This window comes from Anguilla rostrata, chromosome 12 (assembly GCF_018555375.3).
Source record: "Anguilla rostrata isolate EN2019 chromosome 12, ASM1855537v3, whole genome shotgun sequence".
Lineage (NCBI taxonomy): Eukaryota > Metazoa > Chordata > Actinopteri > Anguilliformes > Anguillidae > Anguilla > Anguilla rostrata.
The window spans coordinates 16,745,364-16,765,107 of record NC_057944.1 but is presented as its reverse complement, the minus strand read 5'-3'; the positions used below and the strand labels follow the sequence as shown (position 1 = coordinate 16,765,107).

The window sequence follows — 19,744 nt, the reverse complement described above, 5'->3', positions numbered from 1 at the left end:
CAGATTATCTCCAAACACAGGGGAAGCCTCCAGCGCGTGCAGTGATATGAAGTGAATGTCTGGCTGGCTTTCCCAGATGAAGCCAGCCAGAATGTGTCTGTGCAAAAAAGCACATTCGAGATGTTTACTGTAACTTTTTTGGCCATCTTTGGTGTCCTCATACGCTGTATGGAGACTTGAATCGGTCATGCTCATGATGTATTCCATTTGAGTTTTAAGTGGAAACTCCTTTCTCTTTCAGCAGCGTTGGCCAATTTTCTGCCGTTTGGTGCCAGTATTTCTTTCGCCTCTTAAATCAATACGCAGTTGTCCTGGTGGACCGTAACGATTGCAAGAAACCCTATTGGCTCGGAAGTCAAGTTTGAGCTGATAAGGTGCAGCAGCACCCTTCTCCACAGGCGAGGCCAGATTGCTTATCTTTCTTTTATCGCCCGTGAGAGATGAAGCAGTAATTGCTCCATTCATATTTCCGCTCGTAGGAAATGTCGATTTTCACACCCGCGCCCGGCACGCGTCGGGTTTCACGGCCATTTCTTAATTTCAAAGGTTCTGTCCCTGTGAAGATGGGCAGCGTCCGCTCAAAGTTCTCACTGCATCGCCGTCCCCACTGCTACAGCTTGTATCATTTACCCGCTCTGCCTCTCTCTCTCCCACTCTCTCTCTCTCTCGCTCTCTTGCCCTCCAGTTGGTGCTGTTCTCCGGGAAGCTGAACACCATCGCCAGCATTGTCACCATCTTCTTCCTGCTGGTGTACGCTGCTGTGGACCTGGCCTGTTTGGCGCTCGAGTGGGCATCCGCGCCCAACTTCAGGTACCGCTGACCTTTGACCTGTCCATCACCAGATGTCATCTCTAGACCCTTTGACTCCTGTTATTCACCAGTTTCCCCCCCACTGTGTAAACACACAAATTATCTGGCTGTCTGAATATTTACCCGATGAAGACCCTCTCTCTCCAGGCATATTGTCACAACTGTTGCTGTTTTCTTTTTGGTTTTTTTTGTTTTGTTTTTTTGGCCCTCAATATTTCTCTCTCCCTCCTATCCTCTTTTCCTCCATTTCCTCCCTTTTTTCTTTTTATCGCCAACCTGAATCACAGCTTGCATCTGGAGTTATACAACCTGCATCTTGCACATGACATTAATTATATTACGTTCAATTAGCGAGCGCTCTTATCCAGAGCCATGAGTGCATTAAACTAACCACGGCCCCGCACCAAGGAGTGAAGATAAAACACCGCTAATGCTCTAGTGCTAACCAAGAACCAAAGTGCAAACGCACAGCCCGAAGGACTGCAGCTAAAATCTGCACGTTATACTGATGTACCCTTATGAGTGAGTGATCATTTTGCACCCTTCAGTCGACCAAAATCTGTACATTCGTAGTACCTCAGGCCACCCAGTCATGGTCGGCAGTACTGTCTTTGTTTTAAGCGATGACGGCGTCCTTTGTTGCGTTTCAATCTGTCTATTGAAATCACTTACTGGGGGTGGGGCCATGTGGAGAGGTTGGTGCAGATTCTGTTTGCTGCTGGTTGCAAAGCCTCAGTCTCTGAATAAGACTGAATGAGCTGTTAAAACCATGAATAATGCCTTAAACATTTGCGCTTTAGTGGACAGACATTTGAACATTTAAAAGATAACTCTGCTGCATACACATACATATACATAAATTCCAAATGACAGCATTTGATTCGGTGCACAACATGACTGTTACTTTCCTTGGCACTCAGCTGTAAAGCCAGAAATGATGTAGCCCAACAGTCAATTACAGTCTCTCACATGCAAACACAATCAAGTCGTGCTCAAATTTCGGAACTAGAACTTGATATAAAATGCAAATTCTAATCACCACATTGGGGTCTGCAAAAAATGCAGTGCTTGAAATCATAATTTAAAATGGTAAAACGGTGATGAAATTTAAATGAACAAACCGCATTTCCCGGCTGAAAAGATGCACCTGTGCACAAGGACTTCAAAAAGGAACTAATTAGTAGAAAGCAGTACCGGACATTTTGTGGATTTACATTACTGTTTACTCCGTCCATTTTATCCATTACTAGCTGTGGTGGGTTTGAAAACATTGAATTTCTTTGGCACTCAACGTTACTTAAAATGTAAATATTTGTACTGCACCTATGTACTTAACATCAATGAAAAAACTAGCTGGCATGAGCAAAAAATCTGTGCTGTTTGCCTGTTGACCTGGAGAAATTCCCCATAACTGCTGCTGGTTTAAGCCACCGTTTTCAGAATGTAAAAGCAATATATGTTACAAATGTATTAAGCAGTAATATGTACAGTATTGTCTGTAAATTTTAACAGTCTTTATGATACATTAATAGGTTGCAAATTTTTTATAATGTTAATAGGTTAGAAATTGTGATAATTAACATTTTATTAAATTATTAACAAAATTATTAACAGCCTGTGTGTGCACGTGTGTGTGTATGCTTGTGTGTGTGTGTGTGTGTGTGTATTTGTGTGTATGCTTCTGTGTGTAGTGTTGTGTTGGTGTTGTGTGTGTGTGTGTGTGTGTGCGTGTGCTTCTGTGTGTTTGTGTGTGTGTGCTTGTGTGTTGTGTGTGTGTGTGTGTGTGTGTCGGGTTGGCATGCTGTTGTGTGTGGGTGTGTGTGTGTTGTGTGTGTTGGTTGCATGCTTGTGTGTGTGTGTCGTGTGTGCTGTGTGTGTGATTGTGTGTGTGTGTCGCAGTGCTGCGTTGTGTGTGTGTGTGTGTTGTGTGTGTTGGTGCATGCTTGTGTGTGTGCGTGTGTGTGTGTGTGTGCTGTGCGTGTGCGTGTGGTGTGTGTGCGTGCGTGTGTGTCGTGTGCGTGCGTGGTTGTGCGTGTGTGTGTGTGTGATGCTTGTGGTGTGTGTGTGGTGTGCGTGTGTGTGTGATGCGTGGCGTGTGCGTGTGTGCGAGTGTGCGTGCGTGCGTGTGTGTGCGGTGTGTCGTACGTGCGTGTGTAGTTGCGTAGCTGTGCGTGCTGGTGTGCGTGTGCGTGCGCTGGGCGTGTGCGTCGGTGGTGGCGTGTGCGGTGCGGTGGGGCGTGCGCGTGTGCTTGGCGGTGTGTGTGTCTTGTGTGTGTGTGTGTGTGTGTGGTGGTGTGTGTTGTTGCGTGTGTGTGTGTGGCTGGTGTGTGTGTGTGTATGCTTTGTGTGTTGTTGTGCTGTGTGTGTGTGTGCTGTGGTGCATGTGTGTGTGCGTGCTGTCGTGTGTGTGTGCGTGTGTGCGTGTGCGTGTGCGCTGTGTGTGTGTGTGGTGTGTGTGGTGTGTGTGTGATGTGTGTGTGTGTGTGTGTGTGTGGTGCGTGTGTGGTGTGTGTGTGGTGGTTGTCGTGTGGTGTGTGGCTGTGCGTGGTGTGTGTTGTGTGTTGTGCGTGCGTGCGTGTGTGTGTGTGTGCGCGTGTGTGCGGTGGGGACTGGGTGCGATGCTTACGCTGAGAGACAGAAGCACAAAGCTGCATTGTAATGCTCTCCCCGGGCCTCGCTCCGCGCCTCGCTCTGTTTAAGCCGTGGCAGAACCTGAACTCCATTTCTCCGCAGGCCCGGACCTGCCGAGGGTCTTGCGTGGGGCTGATAAGAGCAGCCGCTCCCTCCCCAGCACGGCTGCCTCCTTCTCCCTTTTAATTCTATTAGTTTGCCGCTGTTTGTTGTCAGCCTTGCAGTTGTTGTTTTCTCCCACGTGTCTTTTGAGGCGAAAGGAATTAAAAGCCATTTAGCCGTGCTGTCCTCAGAGAGACGCGCTGTAATTAGCATAACTAATTTAGCAGAAACATTGCCTTTTCCCAAAATTTGGCTCAGGCGGATGCTTTTTTGTGCTGTTGAATTGTGGCAAACAGCATTTTGGAGGGCGGTTTCGCTGCTTGTTTAGTGCGTCTGCGTGTGTTTAAATGCAGGGTCTGCGGTGGCGCGGGTGTGCTTGTGTGTGTGAGTTATGTGTTAATGGTTGGATACAATTGCGCAGCTAAATGAGGCATTTTTTCATGCAGTTCCTCTGGGGTTTTGGCTTTGCCCCCCCTCCCTCCCCCTCCTGTTCCCACCCCACCCTGTAGATCAGTGCACTGAATTGGATCTGGTGGTCAAACCACAGACGCTTCTGTGGTCTACAGATGGCAAATCCGCAGATGTTTCTGTGGTAGACTGATGGTAAAACCATAGACGTCTAGAGAGGCAAAGCGGACACGGAGACCAGTCAGACGGTTCTCACGCTTAAATAAACCCTCAGAACCCCACAAATCAGTGTGTGTGAACTCTCCACACCTGCTGGTCTAATGAAGTCAGATTGTGGACGTTGTGCCTGTATAAACACCGGCCCGTACAGATCCAGTTTCATTTGCACTGTGCCTCTCCTGCCATGTTCAGAAGTAGTCGGGCTGTGCCTGCGTGGATTCCGTGACCTTTAAAACGATCATTTAAAATATGTTTTTATTGAGTTTCCACGGATATGCCTTTACCTTACAACCTCTTATGATCACTGTCCAGTGAGATGTTACTCAAATTCACCCAAAAGCGTAAAACACTTTTTTACTACCTGCGAGCTTATAGTATGTTATGTGCAGTGCCCTTCTTTGTAGAGTAGATTTTGACAGATTATTCACGGTGACGTCGGTGGGAATTACAGTCCTGTTTATTACTGAGGATATGTGTACATTGGTATTCATGCTCTCAGCAGCTTGTCATTATTTTCATCACCACATGCGGGTATTTGACTGCTGTCACCTGAGCTCTTCTGCGCGGAGTTCGCATCACTGTGAGCGAAGCCGCGACCGCTTCCCCGCAGTCAGCCGTCTGCGAGAGGCCGGTGAAAATTCCGATGGGAATTGTATGGCATTCTCTAATTGGGGAAACCGGTTTGGCCGAGCGTGACCATAAAAAGGAAAACGGTGCGTTTCATTACCTCAGTGAATCAAGCTGTGTTTGCTTTGATTACTACCACCGTAAACGTAAGTAACAGCGCAGGGGTTGCACTGGGAGGGCAGTGGACTGTGCTGCGCTGAATTGTGTTGCGGCTGCATTTTCCCATGTTTGGGTTTGTCAGGAGGTGCTTTGAAAAATGGCCTAAATGAGAAACTTTGAAGGAGTTTATGCATATCATAAATTACTACATACTTAGATTTTTTTTCTGCCACCCACAAATTATGTTTAATTCTAGTTGACAGCAGTGAAATTGCACAATTGCCATTCAAGCATTGTTCCCAAACAATAAGTTAGCCTGAATGAGTTCCAGGGCTTCTGCTCATTTCAGAGAATTATTGGTGTAATATTTTAGCGCTAGGTCGCTAACTAGCGAGCTAACGGCATCAATATGCAGCTGAACGCTACGCAGTGTGTTGCTCAGATCTCTGCTCGGTGTTCTGTAATCCGCGGGGACGGTGAACTGTAAGCGTGTGTGTGTGTGTGTGTGTGTGTGTGTGTGTGACTGACAGCTGTAAGTCCCTGTATCGGCTGATCTGTAATTTCAGTTCAGATAATTCAGCAGCTGAAATGGCTCAGGCTGGGGCTTGGAGCTTTGCCCAGCGATGATGGAGCTGCGTATGATTTGGGGGTGGGGGGGCAGGGGGGCGGGGGGGGGGGCGTTAACCCTTCCACACAGATACCCAAGCTCACATCCCCCTTCTGTTGGAGGGGAAATGGGGGCTCATGTAAAACCGATGGAGAGATTGTGCAGAGAGAGCTGCTCTGGGGTGGGCGTGACGCACTGCAAAAGGAAGTGTGTAGAATCAGAGTGCGTGCGCGACGAAAGCAGATGTTCACCTGGACTGGGATCACAGGCCGCACTGAGAAGCGCAGCACAGACCAGGGGTCTGGTGGGCGGGGACTTCCTCCGCGCTCAGTGTCGGGTGAAGGTCGTGGCGGATGTTCAGTCGCCGGTCGATACAGTCTGTGGGTTTGTCGGCGGGTGTGGTCTGTGAGCCGGGGGGTTGATACTGGCAGTGGGTTTGTCGGCGGGTGTGGTCTGTGAGCCGGGGGGTTGATACTGGCAGTGGGTTTGTCGGCGGGTGTGGTCTGTGAGCCGGGGGGTTGATACTGGCAGTGGGTTTGTCGGCGGGTGTGGTCTGTGAGCCGGGGGGTTGATACTGGCAGTGGGTTTGTCGGCGGGTGTGGTCTGTGAGCCGGGGGGTTGATACTGGCAGTGGGTTGCCTGGCAGTGAGTGGTCTGTGATGTCATTTCACCACAGACGTGGCACTCGGCAGGGAAGTTTTCTGCTGATGTCTGCAGGGTGACATCAGTGCGGTCGGGGAACCTGCCAGAGATGCACTGTCACTAACGAGAGGGATTGGAGAGACAAAGAGAGAGAGAGAGAGAAATAGAAAGGCGGAGTGAGAGCGAGAGAGTGACAGGGAGGGGGGGGGGGGGGGGCGGGGGGGGGGCAGTTGTCGAGGAGCCGAGCAAGCTTTTAACATAATTGCACACAACCACAACAAGAGGAAGGGAGCCAGCAGGGGAGGGGAGGGGGAGAGGGGAGAGGGGAGGGGTGGGGGAGAGGGGAGAGCTGGGATAGGTGAGCCGAAACAAATGTCTGTAAAATGAAAGGTAAATGGAGGGAAGTGGAAAAAGTATGGAATTCTAGCGAGGAGAAAGAGGGTGGATAAATGGTGGCAGATCGGGGGCGTGGGCTGTGTGTGTGTGTGTGTGTGTGTGTGTTTTGGGGCGCTGAATGAGCCTGAGGGTGGGGGTTTGGGGGGGGTTCACACCTCACTGTTTCCGTTCCCCCAGGCGTGGCGTGAAGGCTTCTTTTTGTTTTTCTTCTGCGCGCAATTTTCCCAGCTGGGTAAACTGACGATGGAGACGACTCATTTAAATGGTAATTACACTAGCCAGGAACAGGCTTAATGGCTGTTTATTATGAAGCCGCGTTATTGGCGGAGATTGGGGTCGGCCTGTGATTGATGACCCGGCCGAGTGGAGCCCAGCCTTGGCCTGTGTCGCCCGGCCGTGCCCCGGATCGCTTCATTATCTCTGCTTTTTCCTCTTTAGCTTGTAATTACCGGCACCTCTCCACCCCCACCCCCCCCAACGCGCCGCTCGTGTTTGCGCGGATGCGGGTGCGGAGGGGAGCTCTCGCTCGTCCAGTTCTGCTCCCACGCGGTTGCTGTGGGCTCTCTCTCTCTCTGTCTCATTCTCTCTCTCTCTCTCTTTCTCTCTCTCTCTGTCTCATTCTCTCTCTCTCTCTCTCACACTCTCTCCGTTCTTTATTTTCTCCATCTTTCTGAGAGGAGAGAGAGAGGTCTTTGAAACCCCCGCTCTGCCTTTCTGTGTGGGGATGATGTCATTGCCTGGCTTTAACATTTTGATCTTTCAGAGTTCAGGGGTCATTGTTTTATTGGGTGTCCTTCAATGATGTGCGTTTGTTAGGGGTTGTGTGTAAACCTGTCACTCTTCATGTACATTTTACCGTGGTAGTGATGAAAATCCCCACAGTAGGGGGATTTTCACAGACCTGTCACAGACCCGCGCAGGGGGAGGAGACAGAGGGCAGAGCCTCATTGCAGTCCTTCTCTCTCCCCACCCCCCCACCCTTGCACAGGCCAACGTTCCGGTACTTCACCTGGCACACCTGTGTGCTGGGGATTCTGGGATGCGCGGTGATGATGTTCCTGATCAACGCCATCTACGCCTCGGCCAGCATCGCCTTCATGCTGCTGCTCCTGCTGCTCATCCACTACCTGTCCCCCACCAGCAGCTGGGGCTACATCAGCCAGGCCCTCATCTTCCACCAGGTACTCACACCTGTACACACACCTGCACACATCAGCCAGGCCCTCATCTTCCACCAGGTACTCACACCTGTACACACACCTGCACACATCAGCCAGGTCCTCATCTTCCACCAGGTACTCACACCTGTACACACACCTGCACACATCAGCCAGGCCCTCATCTTCCACCAGGTACTCACACCTGTACACACACCTGCACACATCAGCCAGGCCCTCATCTTCCACCAGGTACTCACACCTGTACACACACCTGCACACCAGCCAGGCCCTCATCTTCCACCAGGTACTCACACCTGTACACACACCTGCACACATCAGCCAGGCCCTCATCTTCCACCAGGTACACACACCTGTACACACACCTGCACACACACCTGCACACACCAGCCAGGCCCTCATCTTCCACCAGGTACTCACACCTGTACACACACCTGCACACATCAGCCAGGCCCTCATCTTCCACCAGGTACTCACACCTGTACACACACCTGCACACATCAGCCAGGCCCTCATCTTCCACCAGGTACACACACCTGTACACACACCTGCACACATCAGCCAGGCCCTCATCTTCCACCAGGTACACACACCTGTACACACACCTGTACACATCAGCAAGCCCACAGCGCTGACCCAACCTGCAGGACAGCTGTCCTTTGTTATCGTGTCAGTTTGTGGGAGGGTCAGTGTGTGTGTGTGTGTGTGTGTGTGTGCGTGCGTGTGTGTGTGTTTGTGTGTATTTATCCACGTACATGTATGTAAGAATCTTAGAGCCAGTGTGTGCGCGTGTATGTGCGTCCTCTTTCAGGAGTCTGCTGTTCACCACCACTGCTAGTGGGGCTAAGTAAGTGTTGCCAAGGAGCATTGTTGCCAAGGGGACTGTTGCCAGGGGGCAAGGTGCCAGGCGCCCAGCACGGCGGCAGCCAGTCAAATGCCAGCCTGCTCCAAGAGCATTATTACAGCCACTTAACTTACAGAGGAGAGAGGCCGGGGGAAGGACAGGAGGGAGGGACTCGGGTACCAGTTTGGGGGGGAATATTATAGTTTTAGATGAGTAAGTTAGCCAGGGAGTGTTTATTTGTCTACTTTACATCACCTTCTGGGCCATTTGTAATGTTATTCAAATAATGGTTATATTGAATGCGCATGAGTGTGTTACTTTAAAGTGTGTGTTTGTGTCTGAGAGTTTGAAGCGCAGTAGTCAGTGTGAACAATATGTGTGTTTGTATATGTGTGTAACTGTAAAAACATTTGTGTGATTGTGAAAATTTGTTGTGAACAAAACGGTGTGTAAAGGAGTGTGGAAATGTGAGCGGTTATGTGGTTTGTGTGTGTGCCTGCGAAGTAGTGTAAATGTGTGTTTGTAAAAGTGTGACTGCTTGTGTGTGTCTGTGTGTGTGTGTGTGTGTGCGTGCGTGCGTGCGTGCGTGCGTGTGTGTGTGTGTGTGTGTGTGTACTTGCGTGTATGTGTGTGTGTGTGTGTGTGTGCGTGTGTGTGTGTGTGTGCGTGTGCGTGTGCGTGTGTGTGTGTGTGTGTGTGTGTGTGTGCATGTCTGTGTGTGTGTGTGTGTGTGTGTGTGCATGTCTGTGTGTGTGTGTGTGTACCGTGCAGCAGAGCAGGGCAGAGATAAGCCCTGCAGAGGTCCCTATTGCAATAGAGAGATAATCAGAGCCTCCCCCCACACTGAGGAGATAATCTGAGAGTGCGAGTGCGGGGGTTGGGGGGGGTTGGGGGGGGTTGGGGGGGTCCCGGACCAGGCAGCCTCACAATCTCCTTCATTCAGCACCACTCCGGGGAGCGCAGGGGGCTTTGTAACCCCCCCCCCCCCACCTCTGCCTTCCCTTCTTCGCTCCCTCCGTCCACAGCGAGCAGCAGACCCCTCGGTGTGGGGAGGAGCACCCCAGCACGTCCCTTTGTGTGGTAATGATGTGTCATAATGGCGGCGGTGGCGCTGATGATAATGATGATGGTTGTTATTATCTTTATTACGCCTTTTGTGAATATTATCCCTGCCGCCATCTTACGGATGTTATCGCAGCGTAATCATTCGCCTTCTTATGGTGCGTGTGGACGTGACTCATGACCCCCCTGCCGGTCTGTTCAGTGACCCCTCCTGCAGGTCCCGCCTGTAAGCCATGAGCACCGCGCCAGAGCACCAGAGCATTAACGCTGTGTCTTTAATCCCCGCGTACACCAGCTCTGTAAGCACAGGGCGGCGTGCTCCTCCCTCGCTGCGCGCTCTTACATTTCACATTCCGGTTTTGGGATGTATTCATCGCTCTGTGGTGTTGTGGACACATTTGTTGATGGCTTCTGAGTTAGATTTTGGAACGGGCAGTCTGCCCTAGGGATCGGTCTGACCTCACGCACGCACACGTACTGTGACCCTGAGAGGGAGGCGCTGCTGGAGTCGTGCACCCTTACTCAGACTTCCACACCCAACTCCACATGCGCATGCATGCGCAAATACATTCTACACGGCAGCGCACGCGTGCACGTGCTCTCACTCTCTGTCACTCTGTCACTCCTCCTCCCTCACTCACAGCCCTGGTCTTCTGTCGCCTCCTCAGCTCCAGACCTGGCATTACTCTGGATGTAATTTGTAATTCTCTGGAAGACTGCTCCTGTCTGGAGGGCATTGCCAGGGGTTTGGGAAGGGGGGAGGCTGGGATTAGGGGGGGCTGGGCTTATTTGGTACTTGTCCCTTGTCAGTCAGGCCATTGTAATCTCTTGTTGCCGCACAGAGGCGAGGGTAAAATCAGCACGGGCAACACGACCGCTCTCACGCACTGAAGTGGACTCGATCCAAACATGACGTGTGAGTTTGTTTCCCTCCTGCGTCGGTGTGCCTGCGTGAATCTTCGCGCCTCTTCTTCGCGGGTGACTCACCGTCTCGTGGCCGGGGGCGATAGCATCTGGAACGTTCCTCGGCTGCGTTTCCCTCGTCTGGGATTGGGGCTGGTTTTGTGTGGGTAAAGGTCACGGCCGGACCGGCGCACCGCAGGCTGGAGCTGATCGTTGTGGACAAAGGGCTGGTTCTGATTGTGCTGGCGTGCCTCGCGCTGTGTTATCAGGCGGTGACCGTGGCAACGCTCACAGGGGCTGACAGCCGTGCGCTATCCCGGCTCCTCACACGAGCGCAGCTGCGGGCCGAGGCGTCTCTCCTGACACCGCGTCTGCGCCATTACTCAGCGCACTGGAGTCCAAAACCTTCAGAAAGCCTCACTCCGCCTGACAAAATACAGAATATTTACGTGCTGGAAAGTCCCGGAAATGCTGGGGAAAGTGCTCAGATGTCCCGCTGTCTGGGAAAAGTCTAGGAAAACGGCCCAAGTGGGGAGATAAAGCCTTGGCAGTGAGCAAAATACATAAATTTGATTTGCTGTCTCTCTAGCGTGATGTCACATCCTATCAGGTCTTGAAATATCGGTTTGTTGATAAGGCTCCTGTGACTAATTGGACCGCTCACTGGTTTGTACTCGCCACTTCCTGAAGTAATTGGCCGCTGGCGAGTGAAATGTGCACCTTAGCTGACTTAAAATATTTTGTATATTTTGCCCAAAAATGTTCTGCCTTGTAAAAGTGGGCCTATTGCCCCAGTTATCCCTTATTGTTGTAACAACGATGATAACCATCATTATACATATATACAATACATTTTTACCATTAAAACATCTTTGAAAAGTAAAGTGAAAGTGTAAATCGGATCGGAGTGTGTGTGGCTGTTGAAAACATGCTCTTTGGAGGGAGCACTTTTCTACCTGTACGCTCCTAAATGTGCAGTGCAGTGAATGGATTGGCTTCTGAAGACATTGCAAAATTAGGTAAAAAAAGAAAATTGGGAATGAAAAATTGGTTTAAAAACTGCATTAAATGGTAACTGTGTGCTGCTCTTCTTCCTCCCCTCGCCCCTCCCCTGTGTTCAGGTGCGTAAGTACCTGCTGATGCTGGATGTGAGGAAGGACCATGTGAAGTTCTGGCGGCCCCAGGTGCTGCTGATGGTGGCCAACCCCCGGGGCAGCACCAGCCTCATCACCTTCATCAACGACATCAAGAAGAGCGGGCTCTACGTGCTGGGCCACGTGGAGCTGGGAGACCTGGGTAAGAGAGCGTGGGGTTTGGAGACCTGGGTAAGAGAGGGCAGGGTTTGGAGACCTGGGTATGAGAGGGTGAGGTTTGGAGACCTGGGTACGAGAGGGCGGGGTTTGGAGTCCTGGGGATAAGAGGGCGGGGTTTGGAGACCTGGGTATGAGAGGGTGAGGTTTGGAGACCTGGGTATGAGAGGGTGAGGTTTGGAGACCTGGGTATGAGAGCGCGGGGTTTGGAGACCTGGGGATAAGAGGGCGGGGTTTGGAGTCCTGGGTGTGAAGAGGGCAGGGTTTGAGACCTGGGACAGTGGCAGGTTGGACCTGGTGTGAGGCAGGGTTTGGAGACCTGGCGAGCGGGGTTTGGAGACCTGGGTATGAGAGGGCGGGGTTTGGAGACCTGGGTATGAGAGGGCGGGGTTTGGAGACCTGGGTACGAGAGGGCGGGGTTTGGAGACCTGGGTATGAGAGGGCGGGGTTTGGAGACCTGGGTATGAGAGGGCAGGGTTTGGAGACCTGGGTACGAGTGGGCGGGGTTTGGAGACCTGGGTATGAGAGGGCGGGGTTTGGAGACCTGGGTATGAGAGGGCGGGGTTTGGAGACCTGGGTAAGAGAGGGCGGGGTTTGGAGCTGGGAGGGGGGTTATGAAAGAGAGAGAGTGGTAGGTTATCCTGTAAGGACACACATCATGTCATGTGACCTGTCTGTGATGCGTGTCTCCTGCCCCTCCCCCGCAGACCTGCTGCCCTCCGACCCCCTGCAGTCGCGGTACGACTCGTGGCTCTCGCTGGTGGACCACCTCAACATCAAGGCCTTCGTCAACCTGACGCTGGCCAGCTCCGTCAGGCTCGGGGTCCAGCACCTGCTCTTCATCTCCGGGCTCGGTCAGTGCCGTCTCTCCCTCCCTCCGTCCCTCCCTCCCTCCCTTCTCCTCTCCTCCGCTCACCCTCTCCGTCTTCTCTGCAGGCGGGATGAGACCCAACACCCTGGTCCTGGGTTTCTACGACGACTGTTCCCCCGAGGACAAGCTCCTGGACCCGGCGGAGGTGACGGGCAACTCCGCGGACGCCCCCGGCCCGCCGCAGGACCCCGAGGACCAGCTGACCTTCGCCTTCCCCTCTCTGCGGGGCGGGGGGGAGGGGACGGGCAAGGGCGGGGCCAAGGCGCTGGGCCCGCAGGAGTACGTGGCGGTGATCGCCGACGCGGTGAAGATGCTGAAGAACGTGGCGCTGGCCCGCTACTTCTGCCGCTTCGACCGGGCGGCGGTGCTGGGGCGGCGCGGCGGGGGGGCGGGGCTCTACGTGGACGTGTGGCCGCTCAACCTGCTCCGCCCCGACAGCAGCAGCTACGTGGACACCTGCAGCCTCTTCCTGCTGCAGCTGGCCTGCGTGCTCAACATGGTGCGGGCCTGGCGGCGCGCCCGGCTCCGCCTCTTCCTGTGCGTGGAGACGGGGCGGAGCCTGCGCGGCTCGGAGGAGAAGCTGCGCCAGCTGCTGAAGGACCTGCGCATCCAGGCCGACATCCACACCGTGCCCTGGGACCAGGTGGCAGCGCTGCACTGGCAGCGGCAGGGCGAGGGCGGCAAGGGCGGCAGGAACGAGGAGGACGAGGGCGAGGAGAAGGGCGCGGTGGAGGAGGAGGAGGACGACTACGTCAACAGCTTCCCCAGCAACACCACCCGTCTGTCGGACGAGTACCTGCACGCGGTCAACGCGCTGCTGCAGGGGCAGTCCAGCCCCCCGCCCGCCGTGCGCTTCCTCTACCTGCCCCGCCCGCCCGCCGACACCCGCCGCTACTCGGCCTACCTGCGCCAGCTGGACCTGCTGACCCGCGACCTGGGGCCCACGCTGCTCATCCACGGGGTCACCCCCGTCATCACCACTGACCTTTAACCTCCCCGCACTCACCTTCAGCCACTCCGGCTTCAGTGGGGACAGAGAGGTGACAAAATGGCTGTCTCTGTCTGCTCTGGGTCTGAAGGCGACAGCAGGCAGATATGCGCCTCTTTACCTTTTATCCTCATTGTTCTGGACCCGGCGTTTTCTTAATGCAGTTTTAATGAAATAATCAAAAAGCCAAAGTAACAGTATTTTCTTACGGCAATCATGGTTATCATGTTGATGGAGTTCACTCATGTACACTACATTCTGTGCAGGGCGTGCTCGGGTTCGAGCCGTCCGTGGGCTTCCTGGCTCTGCGATCTCTGTCTAGCTGAACTGCAGTACACACAAGGCCAGAAACAAGTTTTAAAATATCACAGCACTGTAACGTTTCCAAAATTGTGTTCATATCTTAAAACAAATAATTGAATAAACAATCTTTTTTTTAAGCGTAGCAGAGATGTCATATTTTGCTATTTGGAAAGGCATACTGTACTGTTTCTATGGAAACCTCTGTTGGCATAGAGAAGAGGGGTGTTGCAGAAATGTAGTTTACTTGAAATTTCGGCGGTCCAGGTTAGAGGATATTGGGGGGGAAGGGGCGGGGGGGCATGGGGGGGTTGTAGGCGAGCTTTGAGAGTGCCAGAGAGCCAGAGAGCCTGGCAGCCAGTCTGCTGCAGTGGCTTTCGCTGCAGAGTTGACTGGATTTGTCCTGGATTTGAAGGGGGGGGGGGAAAAGAGGATTTTTTCAGCCCTGTTTTCTGACTGGTGGAAGTGGAGCGGGGAGGGAGATGAGGTCACGCTGATGTTATTACTCCTGAGTGAAGGCGGGGTGGGGGACCGTGGGTGAGTGATTTCCCGCCCCTCTGGGGAAGTGCGGCGAGGGGGTGCAGGAAGCAGACCTGCTCTCTTTCCTCCAGGGGCAGTTGGGGGGTATTGAGGTACCTGAGGTATCGCTCCTCTGGGCCTTGGTTTGCGGGAGACGGACAGACCCGTTCCTCCGATCGCAGCCTTTCTTTGCCGAGCTCTGGGGCCGAGATGCAGGACGGTCCCGCCCCCCCCCCGGCGTACATAGTGGCCGTTAGACTCCTTCCTTGGGCCTGCCCGGTGCGCATAGCGAGCTGGGGCGCTGGAGCTCTGCTGTGCTTGGGAGTGCCCGGTGCGCGTAGCGAGCTGGGGACGCTGGAGCTCTGCTGTGTTTGGGAGTGCGGGTGCAGGTGCGAGGTGGCTTTTGTTGCCGTGGAGCGGGGGCTGAGGGAGAGCGGGCGGAGCCGGAGGTGGAGTGGATGTTTCGGAGGGTGTGCCAGCTGGAGCCTGTCACATTTGAGTCTGCCCCGCCGCATCGGAGCCGCGGTTGGCTCATTTGCGGCGTACAGCTGTTTTAATGATCCCATTCAGCATGTGAAAATGTCACATTTGTCAGACTGTACAATGGTCCCGGCAGAACAATGGCACTTAAGGCGCATGCACACGGCGGCGCTCGCTGCAGAGCAGGAGTCTGATTGGATCTCCTTCCGTCCCCTTCCCTCTGAACGCGAATCACTTCTGCCCTTTTAATTTAACATGAGACACAGACTGTGTGTGAGAGGCCCCGTTCACTGGAACTGAGCTCTCTGAGCCGTTTCCCTACTTACAGATCTGACATACACACAGACACACAGACACACAGACACACACACACACACACACACACAGACACACACAGACACAGACATACATACACACAGACACACAGACACACACAGACAGACACACATGCACATACAGACACACATGCACATACAGACACACACAGACACACATGCACATACAGACACAGACACACACAGACACACATGCACATACAGACACAGACACACATGCACATACAGACACACACAGACACACATGCACATACAGACACACACACACACACACAGACACACACATGCACATCAGACACAACGACACACCACAGACACACACCAGCACATACAGACACACCATCACACAGACACACCAGACACACAACACAGACACACACACACACACGCATACAGACACAGACACACACAGGCACACACAGACACACACATGCACATACAGACACAGACACACACACACAGTACACAGCCAAATTAAATTAATCTGTATTCCTACCTGTAGTGGGTTTAGCAGGCGCTCAATGGCCCATTGTGTCTTGCCTCTGTGAGTTTGGGGTAATTGGGTACGTGTATTGCCCAGTGTGCGCGTACGTGTGTCTGAGCGCATCCAATTCCCATCCCAATTTGGACTGTCCGATCATCTGTGCCAGCGCAGACAGATTCATGCTGCGAGCCCCACTGCCAGCTGGGGAGAGCGTGGGCATCCGCGGTTCTACTCCGGAACGCGCGATGGCGCCAGCTGCTACTCAGATATTAGCATCAGTTTGTTTTGTGTTTTAATTGAAAGGGGAAGAAAGTTTCAACTGACCTCCAAGCTTAATGACCTCTCTTCTCATCAGACTGGAAAGTTTCACTACACTGACCTCTGGTTTGATCTCTCTCTCTCACACACACACACACACACATGCAAACGTGCACACACACGCATACACACACACGTACGCGCACACACACACACACGCACGCATGCGTACATACGCACACACACACGCACACGCACACACACACACGCATGGCAGTACAACAACACACACCCACACAGACACACACACACACACACACGCACGCACACACACACACGCACACACGCACACTCAGATGGGAGCTGGTGGTGATGTTGATGAAGGTGCTGTAGGGGTTAGGCCGCAGGGTCCTGACCAGCGGAGCGTGTTCTGCTCCTGAGGCGTGTGGCTGATCCCCGGCTCGCCGGACTCCTCGTCGGAGACACGCACATTGATTTTGTCGTTTACTCCATCTCCCGTGTGATGTGGGTGTTTAATCTGCGGAGATAACGAGCTGTCTGTATGCAATTACTGAGCAAGGCGAGGGGGCCGCATATCCACCCACTCCCAGCCCCCACCCACTCCCAGCCCCCACCCACTCCCCCGCTCCCCCCCACCCACCCACCCACTCCCCCACTCCCCCGCTCTCCCCCACTCCCCCCAGCCGGCTCCCAGTAACTAGTGGAGCTGCCTCTCTCCACAAGTGAAGAAAGAAGAAGGAAGAATATGAGTCAGGGAACAGGACTGATGAGGACTGCCCCTTCCCCCAGGCGGGACACAGCTGTGCACCCTGGACCGAAGGCTGGTGGGTCCTGGGTTTGTGGGGATGTTGCTGTTGCAGAATGTGAACCTAATGAAACCATCATTTTAGCATAATTCTCTCCGTCTGATTAGTGATTCAAAAATCTGTGCAGAACCGATCAAAAAAACATGCAGTATGTGATATGCTGAGCGTGGAGGTCACGCTCACCTGCAATTACGGTGGATGGGAGGAGGGGTAAATTGTGGTGCATTTATCAAGTATTGCCCATTTCCCAAAATGTTAACAAAATAAAAAGCATTTCATGTTGTGAAGTCTGGGGAACAAGATATTTTAAGCCACAGGTAAATATGGCAATTAAAACCTTTCCTCTACTCTCCGTTTGTATAATTCTCACTTTTCTCTTCCGTATAGCCAGTGTTTTACTCTGCTTCATTGCTGTATTTGTACCTTACACCACAGACAGTGTGGTTGTCCTGCACCGTTGGTCCCGATGGACCAGAGCCAGTCCTGCCCGCCCCAGAGCCAGTCCTGCCCGCCCCAGCCCCGATGGAGCAGCTGCGGGTTTTCGGCTCCATCACACAGGGATTCTGGGTAATTTCCCCCGTCCCCTGTCTCCATAGTTATAACACTTTAATGTCATTAAAACGCCCATCTGTCTCTCTCTATTCTCCTCCTCTCTCTGCTGTCGTTCTTCCTTTCCCGTTCCTCTCTGCGCTTCTTCACACCGAGTCTGTCATCTGTTTTACAGTTCTGCGGGTCTGTGGCTAGCCTAGCGTCCGCTCCTGTGTGCACCCAGCTCCAGAGGCATCGTGGGACACGCCTTTGACCTGTGGCCTAGCATAAAGGTAAATGCGTTCAGGAGGTGGAATGAAGTCATATGCCCAGCACTGTGTGTTAAAGGTGATTTAAAGTCACTTTATTCTGCCAAAAAAGTAAGAAGTCATTTTAGTTTAAGCGAAAAAATGTTTGCAGGAAGAAGCGCATTAGACCATGTTCAGAATTTACATTACGGTTGCCAATGAGGTTTATAAGGCCTTAAATTGTCTAAGTTGTATAAACCTCCTTCCTCTGCCCAATGTCACAGTTGTCTACCCACAGTCAGAAGAGAGCAGAAAGCATTCTCCAAAGGCTCTTTTTCTCACATTTTTAAATAAGTATTTGTTTTGACCCGCGTATGCCTGTACTTGTCAGTGGATTTTTTTTAGATTTAGTATGCATGTCTGGGGACAGATAGAATTGCATAAGCTTATGAGATATTTTAAAGCTTTTACAATCTATATATCCCCACTATTAGTCTCCTTTTTTTTGCTAAATCTACTCTCTCTCTCTTTCTCTCTCTCTCTCCCCTCTCTCTCTCTCTCCTCTCTCTCTCTTCTTCCTCTCTCCTCTCTCTCTCCTCTCTCTCTCTCTCTCTCTCTCTCCCTCTCTCTCTCTCCCTCTCTCTCTCCTCTCTCCTCCTTCCTCTCTCTCCCTCTCCCTCTCTCTCTCTCCTCTCTCTCTTTCTTCTCTCCTCTCTCTCTCTCTCTCTCCCTTTCTCTCTCTACCCCTCTCTCTCTCTCCCCCCTCTCTCTCTCCTCCCTCTCTCTCTCTCCTCCCCCTCCCCCCCTCTTTTCTCTCCTCCCTGCGGTCCCTCTCTCCCCCTCTCTCTCTCTCTCTCTCCTCCCTGCGGTCCTCTCTCTGTCCGCTCGCCCCCGGCAGGCGGGCGCAGTGACAGCGGGCGGATGAGGAGATTGTTTTTCTCACAGGTGACTGCGCCGCGGCGCGGGCGCTGTCAGAGCGCACGGCGCTGAAATGATTACTTCCGCCGGCGCCGGGGCGGCGTCGGGGCGGCGGAGAGGCGGCGCGCGGCCGCGCCCAAACTCTCTAATTGTTCCTGTTTGTTTGTTGGGAAGGAGCGGCGGCGATTAGCGCAGCGAGGGCCAGGGAACGAGTGTTCAGTTCCCCGCTGCAGAAATAATCACCGGCTGATTGTTGCACACTTTGGGAGGGGGGGAGGGGGGGAGGCTGTGTGCCACGTTGTCCGCTCTCTGACCCGCACACCCAAAAACACGCCCTCCTCCCCTCAAACCTCAGGGACTGCGCCGGGGCAGGGTGTCTGTGGCGGAATGAACCAGGTCCGGCGACAGACAGACACGCCTTCGCTGGACAGTTAGCCTCACCTCGCCGGGGGCAGTCTGTGATTTTCAGGCTGCTGCCTTGTTTGCTCCTAAGATGATCATAGTCTGTGTGTTGTCATGTTATATTTTATTGCCAGTTAGGGTTACGGCTCTTTTGAATGGTGCTAGATCTCCTGTTGCTCTGTGTGCTGTAATGTGAATAATAGACACTGGGTCACGGGAAAGTGATGTGCCAGTTAGTTGCTTTGTTGAAGAGCGAGAGTAAACACAAGGACTCTTGCCAAAAATCTGTTTCTCTGCCATGTTGCCATTTCCTCCCTCACATTTCCTAGCAGACTAGTGGATCTGTGCCGAAATTGCTCTCAACTGATATATGCCACACCGGGCAACTCTCACTCAAAGGAGTCTTTTTACAGACATTTTGATCCTGACCATGTCACTGAGCGGGGTTGCTGTCTGCACAGTTCAGCATTTTAATGCCAAACCACACATTGAATCAAATTTTCCTTTGCATTCTTCTGTCCGTCTGCTTAGAGAGGTTCCGTGCATGAGAGCTGGCCGTGCGCGTCTGCATCAGCGACCCGTCTCTCTGCTCCTGTACTGGCGTCGTGTGCTGGTGTTGCATCGACGACGTGTGTCTGTGCTCTGGCAGTCGTGTGGAGGACCCAGTGTGGTGTGTCGGATTCAGTCTGGAGGACCCAGTGTGGTCTGTGCTCTGGCAGGTCCGTGCTGGAGGACCCAGTGGGTCTGT

General features: G+C 52.9%; 1 protein-coding gene across 1 annotated transcript in view; it reads left to right on the top strand.

Annotated features, from left to right (window-relative positions):
• The window catches only part of zgc:153039 (uncharacterized protein LOC767698 homolog), a 41,421-nt gene extending 27,279 nt beyond the window's left edge, over nucleotides 1-14,142 (top strand). Inside the window, exons 9-13 of the mRNA XM_064301858.1 lie at nucleotides 686-810; nucleotides 7,530-7,722; nucleotides 11,650-11,824; nucleotides 12,546-12,692; nucleotides 12,775-14,142. Of these exons, the coding sequence (XP_064157928.1) occupies nucleotides 686-810; nucleotides 7,530-7,722; nucleotides 11,650-11,824; nucleotides 12,546-12,692; nucleotides 12,775-13,700 (1,566 nt within the window). The 3' untranslated portion in view covers nucleotides 13,701-14,142. The remainder of the gene's footprint in view (nucleotides 1-685; nucleotides 811-7,529; nucleotides 7,723-11,649; nucleotides 11,825-12,545; nucleotides 12,693-12,774) is intronic.
• Nucleotides 14,143-19,744: the final 5,602 nt, after the last annotated feature.